General features: G+C 36.1%; 2 protein-coding genes across 13 annotated transcripts in view; one reads left to right on the forward strand and one right to left on the reverse strand.

Moving 5' to 3' along the window:
* Positions 1-291: 291 nt before the first annotated feature.
* hexdc (hexosaminidase (glycosyl hydrolase family 20, catalytic domain) containing) lies at positions 292-5,220 on the reverse strand. The gene is made up of 12 exons (XM_051913875.1): positions 4,893-5,220; positions 4,703-4,818; positions 4,497-4,584; positions 4,169-4,333; positions 3,820-4,003; positions 3,024-3,095; positions 2,711-2,909; positions 2,541-2,623; positions 1,767-1,839; positions 1,534-1,644; positions 1,354-1,443; positions 292-783 (listed from the first exon to the last, which is right to left on the reverse strand). The coding sequence occupies exons 1-12, from the start codon at positions 4,974-4,976 to the stop codon at positions 606-608; spliced, it is 1,443 nt and encodes a 480-aa protein (XP_051769835.1). The 5' UTR covers positions 4,977-5,220; the 3' UTR covers positions 292-605.
* A 1,280-nt stretch (positions 5,221-6,500) lies between these two features.
* Positions 6,501-17,286, forward strand: part of arhgap12b (Rho GTPase activating protein 12b) — a 58,147-nt gene continuing 47,361 nt past the window's right edge. For 3 of the 12 annotated variants that reach the window (XM_051913856.1, XM_051913860.1, XM_051913854.1), the window contains exon 1: positions 6,504-6,758. The gene's annotated coding sequence lies outside the window, so the exon portion shown is untranslated. Of the gene's footprint in view, positions 6,759-17,286 lie in introns of all 12 variants that reach the window. The other 9 variants (XM_051913859.1, XM_051913861.1, XM_051913858.1 and 6 more) reach the window with 5 other exon arrangements.

A 17,286-nucleotide genomic window follows, 5' to 3' on the forward strand; every position in this document is an offset into this window, starting at 1 on the left:
ATTGCCTTTGGAACTAACTGAAGAAATTAAGTTTAAGTTAAAATTATTAAAAATGAAATAAAAATTACTTAACGCTATATATATATATATAATAGAAGCTAATAGAAATGACAAATGCATTTAAATAATTTACTAAAAATGAAATTAAAATAAAAACTGAAAATATAAAAACTAAAAGCAAATTCAAAATATCAATAAATAGTATAATAGTATATAAATACTAAAAAACCCTTCTGAAGTTGTGGATGGATTAATTCAACAATCCTGCTGAAAATAAAAACAAGTTTAAAAAAAGATTAAAATGATTTATTAAGCATGGAATGTCAGAATGACAGATTTTCATTTCATTTAGGTACATATTGGTTGGTAATCATTTTAAATTAAACAAATATTATAATAGTACTGTTATATTTTATTACATTTATATTGTTTTTGCACTTTGTTTTTAAAGAATACAATAGCTATTCACAAAAACAAGCCATCTCAGTTTTTTCTATATGTTTTACATTGCAGTGCAAGTAGTGTTTAACTTGAATGGAACCAAAGAAAGTTTTCAAATGAAATTCATGCACAAAATTTGACATTGACTGAGATTGAGAGGTAGATTAAGTGCAGAATCCCATTTCATTTAGAACTCTTTCAGTGTCTTTTAGTAGGCTGTGCAGAGGCTCCAGCACTGGGGTGACGTGTTGGTCCACCCATTCCTGAACTGTAGAGACTGAGTACAGAAGACACATCTCTCCTCTCACCTCTTGCACCTGAATCTCCACATCATCAAGAATCCTGGTGGTGCAGACAAGATGAAAAATAGGGATATATCTTATCTTAATCCTTGTTTAAAATGCACATGAATAAGAAACATGAAAGAAAGAGTTGTGAAAAAAGGCAAACTATACATACACTACTGCTGTGCAAAAGTTTGGGGTAAAACTTGATTTTGAAAGGTTTATTTGAAAGAAATTTGATAGAAATTTATTGAACTTTCTATTCAATAAAACATCCAGAAATAAACCATTAAGAAGCAACATCAACATGTTTTCTGATCAGCAAATCATCATATTAGAAGGATTTCTGAAGGATCATGTGATACTGAAGACTGTAGTAATAACTGCTGAAAATTAAGATTTCCATCACAGGAATAAATTACATTTTAAAATATCTTAAACTAGAAAACAGTTATCTTAAATTGTTATATTATTTTAACAATTTTATTGTTTTTACAGTGTTTTTGATTAAATAAATGCAGCCTTAGTAGGCCCAAGAGACATTTTTACATTAAAAAAATCTTACCAACCCCAAACTTTTGAATAGTAGTGTAAATATAACTTAAAATATTCATAATAAAAGACTTACATTTTTGCTTGTGTTTTAATCTGTTGAGCAATAAGTGGGTTAACGGTCTTCTTTTGCACGTGATAAGGCGTAAACCAGCCCCTCACAAACCTATTATGCAAAAATTAACTGTTTAGTGAGAAGTTTGCAATAACTTCAAAGCATCTTTTAAAGGTGAAACCCTAATGGCCCTGAACTCACATATTGCTCTGAAAATGTCTCAGTTCTGCAGACTCCAGAATAGACGTCAGCTTTACTATGAGTTCAGCTAGTTTCGCCCCAGGAAAGGAGGAAGGCGTCCTGGAAGGTAATCTGGGACACAGAGGCCAAAGAATATGCTGTAAATGAGTCTATTTTAAAGTAACCCTTGAGGTTTCTTAGTGTTACACACTCGCATGCTTTTTTTTTTTTCAGGACACGAGTATGAAAGATACCTCTCTGTGTCTCCTACTTCCACAGTGCCAAGTGTCTTAACCACCTTCTCTTGAACCTCTTCAGTAAAGCTACCTGAATCACAGTGCACAGCTATAGTGAGTTTAGCACTCTTAATATGCATTTACTGTCACCAATTTGCCACGCAGTGGTACTAAAGTATGGAAGCTTGTTTCCGCCATGAAATAAATAAAAAAGGTAATTGTGACTTTTTATCTCACAATTCTGACTTTTTTCCCTCACAATTGTGAGTTATAAAGTCAGAATTGCATGATATAAAGTCAGAATTGCATGATATAGTCAGAATTGTGAGTTATAAAGTAAGAATTGCATGATATAAAGTCAGAATTGCGAGTTATAGTCAGAATTGTGTAATATAAAGTCAGAATTGCATAATATAAAGTCAGAATTGCGTGATATAAAGTCAGAATTGCAAGTTATAAAGTAAGAATTGCGTGATATAGTCAGAATTGCGTGATATAAAGTCAGAATTGCAAGTTATGAAGTCAAAATTGTGAGATATAAACTCGCAATTGTGTGTTATAATGTGCAATTGTGAGGGAAAAAAGACTGACACTCACAATTCTGACATTATAGCTCACAATTGCATGTTATAAAGTCAGAATTGAGAGATAAAAACTCCCAATTGCGAGAAAAAAAGTCAGAATTGTTAGATAAAAAGCCGCAATTACCTTTTTTTTTTTTTTTAGTGGCGGTAACAAGCTTCCATACTAAAGAAAAAGAAACATAAAGGAGTAAAAATGAAAGCGACTGACCATGTATAAGAGTTTGCAAACAAGACCCCAGAGAGGGCAAACCCACCGGCATCAGCTCACACAAAACAGACAGGTGGTCATATCTTAAGGGAAAAAAAAGAAACATACGTGTTGTTGTCTTGGCCAATAAGAAGACTGTGATTCTAGTGATAGTGAGAATGTCATCTAACCTTTGCCATCCAGTTAGTGCAATTCCCTGTAGCTCAATGCCAGATGACAGGCTGGAAACCACTTTGAGCCATTGCAAATGGTTGTCCACATGCCTTTGAGTGCTGGTCACGCAGGTGTGCACGGTGGTCGAGCCTTTAAAAGAGCTGGCGGCCCACTGCTGTGACATACCCACAGACTTATATAGTTCCATTAGCACAACTGTAAAGAGTACACGTAAAAAAAAAAAATCAAGCATTTTCATGAACTAATAATTCAAAGCATTTAACAGCAACTGAAACGTAATGTGTGTTTTTAAAATACTGAGCAACGTACCAGTGTTTTTGACATCGAGAGCAGGGTTGTAATCCCACAACATTGGTTGCACTAATCCAACAAGACCACTTTCTAGAATAATATAATAAATTGGGTAAGAATTAGTTTAGTTTGATTTGGTCATTACTTACAGTAAATTATATTATATTATATTTCTTTCATTTCACTTTGTGTCAGTGTGGAAGATGTGGAGCATTTAAGACATTTGGCCCAGTGAATATAGAGGTGGTGACCTTTAACTCAACAAGGGGAAGGAGGTGAAAGGATCATATTAGCATGTAAAAAGCAACTGAAAGGAACTGTTTGTTGTCTTCGATGCCACCGTATGCACTCTTGCATCAATAACAGCAGGATGCAGCTCAACTGAATGGAACACAAAAGTCATAAAAATGCAGAGCTTGTGATGATATCAGATACCAAAATCAGCAAGACGTGTCGCATCAGTCAAAGACCAACAATTAAAAAAGTGCATCCTCAGTGAACAGCCCTTTAGACCTTGTTTGAAGGTGCAAACTCCCTCCAAAATCCAATTTCTATTGTCTTTTTATTATTAATTGCATGATTTTGGGCATTTGAAGAGATGGCTCACACAAAAATACAAATTCTGACATAATTTTAAAGAGCTTAAATAAAAATTCAGGTTTGGAACAACATGAGGGTGAGTAAATTAAGACAATTTTCATTTTTGGGTGAACAATTCTTTTAATCATGAATGACACTATTTATTAAATATATATTTTCCTCTTGTACACAGCAAAATCATAATAATTAAATTGTTAGATAATTAAATGCTCACCTTTAATGGTCTGAGGGGTCATGGACCTGAGCATATCATCCCACATGATCAACTTAAGGTTGGGCACACTTGCCCGAATTCCCTTCGCCACTTTAATGACATGGCTGAGGAACAGCTGGTGAACACTCCGACCTGGAACACTTAACCACTGTTTGGACTCATCTCCGAGACCAAGCATGTACACCTATGAAAATAAAACAAATGTTACTTGATCAACAGACCAATATAAAACTAGCACCCTTTAACTTAAATGTCAAACATTTTTTTGTTCAAGATCTGAACAGATCCCAAGTTTACTTGCAGGAATCAGACATGTGACTCTTTTTATTGACAGAGGGTTGGACTTCACCTCATCTGCTCCGATGTGCAGGCTGGTACTTTTAGGGTGAAGCTTCATGACCTGTTGAAGCATCTCTCGCACCAGCCTAACTCCTCGATCATGGTGTGGGTTCAGGGTGCCCAGACAGTAGTCCACCTCCCGCAGATCTCTAAACACTTTGTGCTTCAGGACGAACTGATTGAGAACATTTTTAAATATTAAAGTTTGATATGCATGATTGGATTTTGCTTATTTTGTTGATAAATTGCTTTTAATGCATAGTGTTTTGATATTAAACTTGCAAATCTCTGGCCCTTTCTTCCTTCATGTAAATGACAAAAATCAGTTTCATAGTTACTTCCAAATGTCCAAACGTCTGCACCAGGGGAATGATCTCCAGCCCTCTACTACTGGCAGCATCCTGGATAGACGCAATCTCCTCACGGCTGTTTGGATATTAGATATTTTTATCAATTCAATAATCAAAATATTAGATATTTTTATCAATTCAATAATCAAAATAATGATAAAAATATATATTCTGTTTTTAAAATATACCCTCACCTGTATGGAGGCTGAGTCGTACACTGAAGAATTTTCAGCTCTCCTTCATAGGGAAACATATCCTCATATTCAATGAGCAAGCCATTGGCACCAAGATCAGCAAATAACTGGATCAACTGAGGAAACACAATCGTGGTTAATTCCTTAAAGTTTTATTTATACAGTTATGTTACAGTAAAAGAAGTTGTACCTCAATTAGGTAGCCAATTCTAGGAGGTGCCCCTTTCAGGTCCAAATGAACTAACTTTTTGCAACTGCGCAATGACCGGTCCATAGCAGGTGCAGCTCAATAAAAAGCTAACAGCGCCTTAAAAATATTTTTACTCTTACACCATATTTGAATTACGAGATTAACAACTGAGACGGTTTAATGTGCACAGGTTCTCTTTTCATGTATTTCTTATTCAGCCTTGTTCCTTTATCTAAATACGCACTTTCATTCAATCCAACGATGCTTAGTATGAGAAAGAATCGATGTTTACCATATTTTACTGTACACTCCCACCACCCTGTTAAAGTTCTTCTGAGAAGCATGACGGGCATTGTAGTTTTTTGTGTATTCTTAAACCCACAGCAATGCAGACATAGGACTACAAGTGCTTTTACGTCCGCTCAGAACCGGAAGCTTTGAACTGTGGTTCTCTGCAGGGATGTTATTTCAGAATAAGAGCGCAAAAAGCGAACGTATATTAATTAATTAATAAAAATAATATTAGTTTGCTTGACTCTTTGATTACTCTGTAGTTTTTTTTTACTGAAATTATTCTGAAATATGAAAAGTCAGCCTGCTGAACTGAATAATTAATTATAAAATGTTTTTCTAAATAAAAATAATCAAGTTACATGTTAAGAAAACTGAAGAAATGTACAATTATATTTTTTATATTGTATATATTTACACTTTGAAAGCATATTTATTTAAGAAACTGGAATCTGTAGCAACAGAATTTGAGCACGTAACAAATATCACACTCTAGTGGACAGTGGTTCAATGTACAATATTGGTGATATTGACATTAATAGTTTAATAAAATTAAATACAGTTTTATTGGCGACAGCTTAGTGGTTAAAATGTGTAGGTTCTACTCCTGGAAGGGGTGATTCATGAACTGTGGACAACTTTAAGGCTAATTAAATTTCACAGACATGCAAGAATAAATTGTTCTTACATGTCACAACGTCATAACTGCATATCAAAAATAGAGTAGAAATAATAATTATTAATTAATTAATTATTAATTAAACTAATAATTACCACTGTACAAATGATCGAATTTTCTCTTGAAAATAAAAATAATTATGCAAAAAAGAAATACTTAATAATAATATTTTTTTCAAATTTGTATTTTCCTTACTGTCTTTATAAAAAATTAGATGACAATAAACACCTAAATAGATATTAAAAAAAGAAAAGAAATAACCTTGTTTATGTAATGGTTTATATAAACACAAATCGTATTAAATTCCCTGAAATCTGGGCAAATTAAAAAAAAAAAAAAAAAAAAAAAAAACATAATATAGAATATAATAATACAAAATAAATAAACATAAATCCAAATTTTTTATATAAATAGTATGCATAATAATTTATATAATGAATGGTTGTAATGATGTAAATGATATAGTAAATCAAATTCTTAAAGCAATAAATGCAAAATAAGATGCAATAGAATAAATATAATAAAATAAACGGTTTCAAACCTCAAGTGTACAAAAAAATGTGACAGAACTACGCAAACGCTTCTCCGTTCACTGAACAGAAGGGGGATCAAGAGCCTTGCAGCACCACGAGGGGGCCTGATGCAGTAACACAGGAGCATCAGCAGTCCAAAAGAGCTCCACAGGACAGGCGGGAGTGCGCAGTGTCACGAACGCGCGCGCATTCACCCACAGAAACCTACTGCGATTGTAAGCGCGAGACGGTCAGATCGTGTGTTTTGTGTTGCTGCCGCGCAGTATATTTTCACGCAAGTGCCAAGGACTGCAAGGGAAAAGTTTATTTCAAAGATTCTCCAACTAACGGGTATGACCGCTCCCAGATCCCCCTGAACGCCAGGTCAGTATGAGCAGATTCTGCGTTCATTCCTATGCTTCAAAGGCGCATTGTTGCAAATATAAAGAGTTGCATTGTTGGGACCGCTGGAACTGATTGTTGCATAGCGGTTTGCTACCTTGCTTCCAACCACGAAAGCCGCTTTGGAAATCCGTGGTTTGGGGAACCTGCTATCGTGCTGCGGCAAAATGCTCTTATCGGGTTTTTAAATTACAGCCATGTGTTTCAACACAATATTCCCTCGCATTTGGCACCCAAGCTCATTTTTATCCAGTTGTGAAGTGATTTAGATGGTTTACTTAGACCCGTGTTTATAATATGTGGTTTGTTTTGATTACCACTTTCTTTGTAAGTAATAAGCTGTCATCAGTCAAAAGGGCGCAAACGGTTCATCAACGTTATTATGAGTAGAGAATTAGTGTTTGCAGTTGGCATGTTGTTCATTTTTCATATTGGAAACAATTTGTTCGCATTTTTGTGATGGCACATAATTGCGAGCTGTAATTTATCACAGTAAACATTTCTTGGGCAGAACTGTTAGTTTGTACTTGTGTATTTTGTTTGAAAGTTTATGGGCCGAACCGACCCTTCCCCCTTTCTCCTGCGGCCTCACTGTCGACTTCGTCCGGGGAGGGACTGCACTGGCGACCGTGACGAGTGACCAGTGCAGCCGCTACCCAAACAAAGGCGGGTTACCAGGGGAAACGGGGCTCTCTACTTATGGACTGGGTCGCTGGAGGAATAGTGACGGCTCACGTTTGGGCTCATCTGCATGTGTCTTGAATGAACCACTGCAACAAAGACAAATACTGTTTGACGTGTGAGAACCTGACGGCTGAAAATCACTTCACAAAGTACTGTCGATAATGCGTATCCCGCCTGCAAGGTCACTTTGTGTTCACGGCAGCTAAGTGGCTCAGTAGATTAGACAAACAAACCCGTTTTATGCTGGCTGGGTTTGTCCAGCCTTGGTGTTTGTTTGTCGAATGGAGAAATCAGTTTAAATCAGAAAGGGAGTCACTCAGTTTGAAGTCAACAAGATGAATGACTGAACCATTTCTGATTTAATTGTAGTAAAATTAGTTTTAATAACTAAAACAACTTCATTTGCCCCTTTTACGTTACAATATTTCTTGAAATTGTGTTATTGAAGAAATAAACTTCCTTGGAGGCTTTCTACAGCATGTCAGGAAGACAAGTAAATACACTGAAAAAATGTAATGCGTTTTAGCAAAATTGTAGTGTTGGCTGCATTTGTCAAGTTCAGCCATTCAACTCTGTTACCCATGTTATTGTAAAGAAAAATGAACTGTGAATCATTTTTCCTCCTGAGGGTTTCCGTTCAACATTTTATTGGGCACTTCCTTTCACTATTTGTTAAAAATGCAAACTCAAGTTTTAGAGATTCAGGCCCTTTTTTTTTTTTTTTTTTTTTTTTACTGAAAGTCGCAAATTAATTTCAAATAGGCATTAAACTGTCAAAGGGCTTGTCACAATAGGCTACAGGGTGATTTAATCAATTCTGTGTTGATCACATGACTTATCTATTCTCAAAAATGTATAGTCTTTTAGTTCAAATGTGGGTGAAAGTCTCTCATTCTATGACATGACTAAGACTTATGTCTGATCTATTAGTATGGACATTGTGGCATTTAGTAGTGTCAGGTTCTGGTAGTGATCAGGTATCTGGACTAATGCCCAATTTCACAGACAAGCCTTAAGCCTAGTCCCAGACTAAAATGCATTTTTGAGCTGTCCCATCTGAAAGCAACTTGCACTGTCATATCTTAAAATATGTCAGTGCCATTGTTTTGTCTCAAGATGCACATTAGTAATGTTTTTGTTTTTGTTTTTTCTAAGACATGTTTATAAAAGCTACTTAATTGTCCTACGGCCTATTCCTGTCTTAATCGAAGCCCTTTCTGTGAAACCAGGCCTAAATGTTTCTAGTGAGATCAAATACTACTTGTGATATCTGACGTTATTAAGCAGAGAAACACACGAGACAGGAGTAGCACGCTTCGTCCATCTTGTTTACTCATCACTTCCGTTCTCCACACATTCCATCATTACACAGCAGTTTATAAAAAAGTAGTCAACACAATACAATTCACTTATGAACAGTTCCCTTATTCCCTCACATAGCATGTAATAGTTTGCAAATCTTTTGAAGACTTTTTTTGTTGTTGTTGTTACTTATAAATCACTTGAAAACTAGGCTAGTCAATCCAAAACACTTCATTTTGTGCAAATAAAATATTTTTTTGAAAGAAGATGACAGTGTTTGTGAGTGTAATCCTGGCCAATCTGATCCTCCTTGAGCAGACTGTGGGATTCAAAATGTTTTCTGTCTAGACCAAATGGCCATATATAAACACTGCTTTAAAACTCAGGATTTTCCCAGGTTCCAAATTTAGACAGACAGGTAGTTGTGTTTTGTGGGGGGGAAAAATATCCTATCATGAACCTCTCTTCATGTTGTTTGCCTTTCTCTAGTAAATTTACAACTGGCTGATTTGGAAGTAGGTTATGCTGGCTTTTAGTGCTGCTAAATGTTATGTAATGTTGAAGACCACTGTGTAACAATGCTTAATTCTATCACGCCCAGAGTGTAAATGTCACACTACAAGCCTTGTTTCTGTTTGGGGAAAGTGAGATTTAACAGAGACATGTATTTTCTCAAGTTCAAGCCATTTGTGTTTGTGACTCAACATTTGCTATGATTTTCAAATTTGCTTTGATTTATGTGGCTCATCCCTATTTTTCTTTACAGTTTTGTGAATTGAATCACTCTCTGGTCATTCTGGTTATTATTCGGGCTTGTTGTTTTTTCTTCGAGCGATAGTATTGAAACCTGAAGTTGAAGACAAATGAGTAATAAATTCATAGAGAACTGCTGTCAAATTTATTTCTGCTTTCTGTAGTACGTTGGCATTTGAAATGGACACAATGCTGTATTTATTGTGTCTTTTACCCATTTCTAAATGATTATTCAGATTTGTAATGGATGCCAATGTCAAGTATTTGAGTAAATGTAATTAGTTACTGTACTTAAGTATCTTTTTGGCTACTTTGTAGTTGTACTGAGTATCAAAGATATTAGCAACTTTTACTCTCTACTTGGCTACATTTTTGAACAAGTAAATGTACTTTTTACTCCACTACATCTGTGATGAGTAATGCAATTACAAATTACATTTTGCATGGCACCTAACTTTTTCTGCAGCAGTTTTTTTCTGATATAAAGAAGCGATATCACCATCTAAGGGCATTGAAGGTACTATATCTTGTGCGTTTTGCCTTTACTCACCCAAACTTGTCAACAAGGCTACTTTACGTGAATGTGAGTGCATTAGCAGGTAGTTGCTGATCGCAGGTGTTTGATTTTTGAGATGAGGAAATGACTGCAGCTGGTGATGAGGCTCACACCAGCACGTACAGTAGACTTTGACTATTTAATTTTACTTAACATTGTATTATTTATCTGCTATATTGACAAGACCTTTTTGAAGGATATTGATTTACTTATGACTTTTTTGTGCACTTGAGCTCAACTGAGGCTTGAGAGTTTGTAGACGTTTAAAAGGTTGTGTCGACCTTGATTTATTGCAATATTGAGGTGTTAAGTTTTATTTTGATTTTAGAAAATAAACTTGATTTCCAGTCTTACAAATCAATTGTTTATTTTCACTGGCATGTCTCTCAGGTGTTGAGGAGTAGTGCATCTCTGAGCCTACATTCAGTACGAGTAAAATATTCAAGTACTGTTAAAATCAGATACTTTAAAGGGTTAGTTCACCCAAAAATGAAAATTCTGTCATGAATTAGTCATCCTCATGCCGTTTTACACCCGTAAGACCTTCATTGATCTTTGTAACACAAATTAAGATATTTTTGTTTAAATCCGATGGCTCCGTGAGGCCTACATAGGGAGCAATGACATTTCCTCTCTTAAGATCCATAAAGGTACTAAAAACATATTTAAATCAGTTCATGTGAGTACAGTGGTTCAATATAATATTATAAAGTGACGAGAATATTTTTGGTGCGCCAAAAAAAACAAAATAACGACTTATTTAGTGATGACCGATTTCAAAACACTGCTTCAGGAAGATTCGGAGCTTAATGAATCAGCGTGTCGAATCATGATACCTTTATGGATCTTGAGAGAGAAAATGTCATTGCTCCCTATGGAGGCCTCACGGAGCCATCGGATTTAAAAAAAAAAAATATCTCAATTTGTGTTCCGAAGATTAACGAAGGTCTTACGGGTCTGGAACGGCATGAGCGTGAGTAATAAATGACAGAATTTTCATTTTTGGGTGAACTAACCCTTTAAGACTTTTACTTGAGTCGTATTGGAATTGGTTACTTGTAACTTGTAGTGGAGTCATTTTCGATGTAAGGTATCTGTACTTTTACTCAAGTATAGTTTTCAGGTACTCTTTACACCTCTGGCTCTTTGGGACTGCTCTGGGTTTTAAGTTGTAAGTTGAACTGGAAGTGAAACTCAAGAAATGCTTTCTCCCAGTATATATAGAAGCACTATGTGAGATTCAGTCAAATTGAATAGAAATAACAAGTTCCACCTGCGAAGATAAGGGATTTCTGCTGGAGTGACAGTCTCACTCATCTTGCAGCAAAGTTGTTAGTAACTTGCGTTGGCTGCATTGACACTGCACTCACACCCAGAGGAGACCTTCCATCTGCTGCTTGTTTATAGAAGCTCCACTTTGGTTAGCAGTCAAGTCCCCAAATGGGAGACACGTGGTAGATTTGATATCCTTGTGTGCTACTTTTTCGATTGAATTAGTCTGTTTGCTCACTTTAATGAATAGCTGTTTTACTCTTTAAAAAGTGTTGATAAGAGTTGCCTGAAACTGTTTTATGTCGGTGGAAAACTGCCATGAGAGTTTTCACCTGTGATTCTCCCCTCTGTGGTGTGTATATAATGTTTCTTTTTAAATGTTGTCCTGTCCCTTACTCATCAGAAGTCATTGAAGGCCTTTATTCCTCAGACTTCCTTCATGTCATAACCGTGCAACACGAAGCTTTCAATCATGCATGACTCTTGTGGATCCTGTGTGTAAATGTGGATGTTACTGGCAGAGGGAGAAGTTGGACTATGTTTAGCTCAGGTTACGGTTCATGGTGTCAAGGGAGGATGGGGCATTTTATCGGGCAGACAGACAGGCTAAACTTTGGCATTAGGTTGGTGGGTTAGTGTCTGAACTTTAGTGTATGCCTCAGTAGAGACTGATTTGTTAAGAAGGCCAATGACTTTTTGTTTCTATTGTAGTTTATTAATAGTTTTACAGAACCCATCTCTCTAAGTTCATGTCAGTGTGTTCTGAGTTCACTTTGGCATATGTCCCTTACAGTATCAGTTCACACTAATGCTGCTTTTCCACTGCATGGTGCGGCTCGGTACGGCTCACTTTTAGTGCTTTTCCACTGCATGGTATGGCTCAGTATGGCTCACTTTAAATAGTACCACCTCGGTTGAGGTTCCAAGCGAGCCCTACTAAAATGTGACGTGTAAACACTGCAGATCACTGATTGGTCAGAGAGAATCATCACTACCAGCGTCATTGGATTTGCGGCACGAGAAAACCAAACCAAACGGCAGTAGAGGCGGCTCAACTATAACAATAAGTCTATAATCCCACCCACTTTGAAGCGGTACTAAACTGCAATGGAAAAGCAAACCGAGCCAAAGTAAAGCAAGCCGAGTCATACCACGCAGAAAAGCACCATAAAGGGCCATTTACACAGGAGGTTTTTGCATTTAAAATGCATAATGCAGGTTAGTGTAATCAAACGCAAGGTCTAAAGATGTGTTCTTGTAATAGTTATTTAAACTTGAGCGCCACGTTTTTAGAATGCCATGTCATTCATTAAACACTGCAAAAGATGTGAGGCTCAAACGCAATGGTCAAACATGTCTGTCTAGTGCATATTACATTGAAAAATAATGGAAAAGCAGTGCAGTGGAATGCAAAAACGCATTCTGTGTGAACAGCCCCTATGCAGTCGGCAGTGTTTAGCAGCTCTTCATTAGTTTTTTGTTCTTTTTGTATGTAATTTGGTATTTTCTTTTAATCAGATTCTCTTGTCTTGTTGTTTGTAACTCCATATATTGGATTGCCTGCGGTAGGGCTTGATGAAGTATAGAGAAAATGAAAGGATGTGAGAGATTGAAGTTGCTGCCAAGGCTGGCACGAGTCTTTAGTGAAGACAGAGGGAGAGTAGATTGCCTTCAGCCTTATGCTGGTTAAATCAATGCTGGGTCAACTGTCTAGTGAAAAGATGTGTGGTTGCTGAGAAGCTCAAATGAGAGAAACCATTTTTGTTTCAGCAACAGGCTTCAGTTTTATGTCTTTTGCACAAGGTTCAGGACCATAATGATGTTTTAGCACGTATCTGTGTCGAATGGTTTATCCTTATCGTGACAAAGTCCCTTCGGCTGGCTCAGTGTTGATGTTTAAAGGGATAGTTCACCCAAAAATGAAAATTCTGTCATTCATTAAGCACCCTTGTGTCGTTTCAAACCCGTAAGACATTCGTTCGTCTTCAGAACATAAATGAAGATATTTTGATGAAATCTGAGAGCTTTCTGTCCCTCCATTGACAGCCTACGCAACTACCATTTTCAAGCCCCAAAAAGGTAGTAAAGACATCATTAAAGTAATCCATGTGACTCCAGTGGTTTGACTCGAGTGCTTTGTTTGCGCAAAAAAAACCCCCCATAATTTACCACTTTATTTACAAAATATTCCTCTCCAACGCGTTCATGCAACAATGTCTGCTCTTGCGTCAACATAGCACGTGGTGCTCTCATGAATGTGAATTGTCTTAATGTCAGCTTGAAAGTAGTAATTGCGTAGACTGTCAATGGAGGGACATAAAGCTCTCAGATTTCATTAAAAAGATCTTCATTTGTGTTCCGAAGATGAACTGAAGTCTTATGGGTTTGGAGCAACATGAGTGTGAGCAATTAATGACAGAATTTTAATTTTTGGGTGAACTATCCCTTTAAAAAGATTGTTAAAGAGTAACAGACAAAAAGAGAGAGAGAGGAAGGGAAGGATTGTGAAGCTCAAGCTTTTTGATGAAAGCCAGCTGTTTCCTGCTGTATATGATCAGGAAGGTAGTAGCTAATATTTTAGGAAAGACAGGCGAAACAATATAAAATATAATGTAAAAAAGCTAAGTTCGACTTTCAGGAAAAATACATTGGTTTAATATAATATAGCTAATTTGATTTTTAAAAGAATTACATTAGGTCAGTGTAATGGTCAGATCAGGTTAATGTAGCCAAATTTGGGTCTGAGGTAAATCATATTGGTTCAGTGTGATTGTGATAATTCCAAAATAATCAGTTTGGCATACATCCAACAAACGTGATTAGATACAGCTATATTAATGTAATAATTTGATGTGGAAATGTGCCACATGATTAAAATACATTCAACTGATGAGGTATTATTTTGAGTGTAGTGGCTCTGTGCTTGATTTGACAGTGCAAGGTTTTCTCAGTGGAGGGATCAGTGTAGTCTGTGTCTGGTTACAGTATTCAGTTTCATTCAGTCTTGGTAACCTCTATCAGTCCCTCTTCCTCCATGGCTATTTTGAGAGGTGCCTTATGTCACATCAAATCCACATCTAAAATTTGACAGCGCTGCATGGCTTCACACACACTGAGCAGGTTGTATAATATTTGTTGCTATTTAGAAATGTTTAGTAAACTCTTCAGCTTCCATGACAGACCATGTGGATTAACTAGCTATAAGTAGGGAGGGTTTCATGGCTTAGTTAAGAGTGTGTGTGGCTTATTTGGGGTGTCTCCTTTAACTAAACTTTGGAGTATTGGCATAAAGTAACTGGCTCATAACTGTTTTCATGTTATGGTCAATATTAAAATTCTATACTATTTTGACTAAATAAATATATAAAAGGACAATATGTATCATGGATCATGACCATATGTATTGTGTATAGTTCACCCAAAATGAAAATTACTGTGTGAGGAGGAAAAAAATCAAGTTTACTGAGTTTTAGTGTCAGTACTACATTGAACTACTATATAATGTTGAATATAATGTATAATAATGCAATGGGGGAGTATTTGTGGCTCCTCCTGATAATGCCGAATGTCTTATGTTACCAGTAAAAAGTGGCCTACATTATTTTAAATATATCTAGTCAGTGACAGGGTGCAAACATATTCATCTAAAATAAATCTGTTTCAGTTTCAGAATCATGAATATTTTTATTCTGGTGTCACCATTGTCCTGTGCATTGGGTTACCAGCCTAGTTCAAGCCTATTCATTTTCATCCCCAATGTAATACCAAATTTAGCATTTTAATCAACAGTACATGTTTTGTTAAAGGGTTAGTTCACTCAAAAATGAAAATAATGTCATTTATTACTCACCCTCATGCCGTTCCACACCCGTAAGACCTTCATTAATTTTCAGAACGCAAATTAAGATATTTTTGTTGAAATCCAATGGCTCAGTGAGACCTGCATAGCCAGCAATGACATTTCCTCTCTCAAGATACATTAATGTACTAAAAACATATTTAAATCAGTTCATGTGAGTACAGTGGTTCAATATTAATATTATAAAGCGACAAGAATATTTTGAAGCTTCGGAGCGTTATGAATCCTTTGTGTCGAATCAGCGGTTCGGAGCGCCAAAGTCACGTGATTTCAGCAGTTTGGCGGTTTGACACGCGATCCGAATCATGATTTGACACAAAAGATTCATAACGCTCCGAAGCTTAATGAAGCAGTGTTTTGAAATCAGCCATCACTATGTAAGTCGTTATTTTGTTTTTTTGGCGCACCAAAAATATTCTCGTTGCTTTATTATAATAATAATATTGAACCACTGTACTCACATGAACTGATTTAAATATGTTTTTAGTACATTAATGGATCTTAAGAGAGGAAATGTCATTGCTGGCTATGGAGGCCTCACAGAGCCATCGGATTTCAACAAAAATATCTTAATTTGTGTTCTGAAGATGAACGAAGGTCTTACGGGTGTGGAACGGCATGAGGGAGAGTAATAAATGACATTATTTTTATTTTTGGGTGAACTAACCCTTTAACCTTTTACCATATGTCTGGGAGTATTGTAATAATATCGCATTGTGAGTTCAGTTTCGTGATATGTATCGAATCGTGACGTGAGGGTATCGTTACACCCCTATTGAAAACAGTTGTGCTGCTTAATATTTGTTTTTAAACTGTGATACTTTTTTTTCAAGATTCATAGATGAATAGAAATTTCAAAAGAACCGCATTTATTTGAAATTGGACTTTTAAAGTCCTGTCACATTTAATTTAATGCATTCTTGTTTAATAAAATATTTCTTTAAAAAAAAATCTTGCTAACCTCAAACTTGTCGAACAGTAGTGTATTTAGTAGACTAAACTTTCAAACGTTGTTTCAAAGACTTGTGCACCATCTATCAGAAGTTCCATAAAAAGCCAGCCAGTCAGATTAGAGCTGACCAGATCATAAAGTGCTTGCAGTTTTTGTGCATAATATGCATCAGAAAATTACACCTTTTTTCCATAAACACAAGGGCTGAAAGAACAAAGGAGTCAGAGAAATGAAAGGAAGAGTGAATCCAGCCGCTCTTTATATCCGGCCCAAGGCTGTCACAATCCATCATCTTTAAGCACCATATGTGAACATGACAGTGTATATTTAACCTAAGAATGCTTAAGGGGGATTGTGTACATGTGATAGTGGGATATGGGGGCAAACAGATGCATGTTGATAGTAGAAAGCAAGGCCGTAACCATGTCTTGAACATGGGGGGAACCATGATTTTTTAAATCTTTTTTTCTCTGGGGGTGGGAGTTATTGGGTCTTTTTTTTTTTTTTTTTTTTTTTTAATAAAAGGAATTACATAGTTCAAAGATTAAAGGGGATTTAAGGGAATAATGAAAAATAGGCTTAATATGTCAAAAATGCAAAACGTTTCTTGTCTTCTCACATTCAGTTATGAATTACATTAATTATATCATATTAATCAAATAATAGCATGTTTTTCAATTCAAAATGGTGAAATTTCATAAAAACATTCCTGCCGGTCACTGAATATTTCAATCATAAAACAGTCGTCTAATATTAAATGTTTAGCTACTTATTCGCCACAAACTCTTTTACTGCTTTGTCCCCCTCAATGTCTGTAGTGGTTACAGCCCTGGTAGAAAGGGATCTGCAGGCAATACTCTGAAAAATTTCACTCGGTTCACTCAATGATCTGTGTGTGAGTGAGCACGGTTATGTTCCTTGAGACCTGTCGTTGTAATTTGATCATTGGATTACTGATATGTTGGTTGCCATGGCGTCCTCATGCATGATTAGGTTACCATGCGGCTTCCCTTAATGCTGAAAAGTACAGTACGTTTTTTTTTTAAAGTGTACATGTGTGATTGTTTTCATTTCCATCAGATCAAACCTGTCACAATTGCTATTGATTAATAGTACCACAGTTTAACGTGTG

Source organism: Ctenopharyngodon idella, chromosome 12 (genome assembly GCF_019924925.1).
Source record: "Ctenopharyngodon idella isolate HZGC_01 chromosome 12, HZGC01, whole genome shotgun sequence".
NCBI lineage: Eukaryota > Metazoa > Chordata > Actinopteri > Cypriniformes > Xenocyprididae > Ctenopharyngodon > Ctenopharyngodon idella.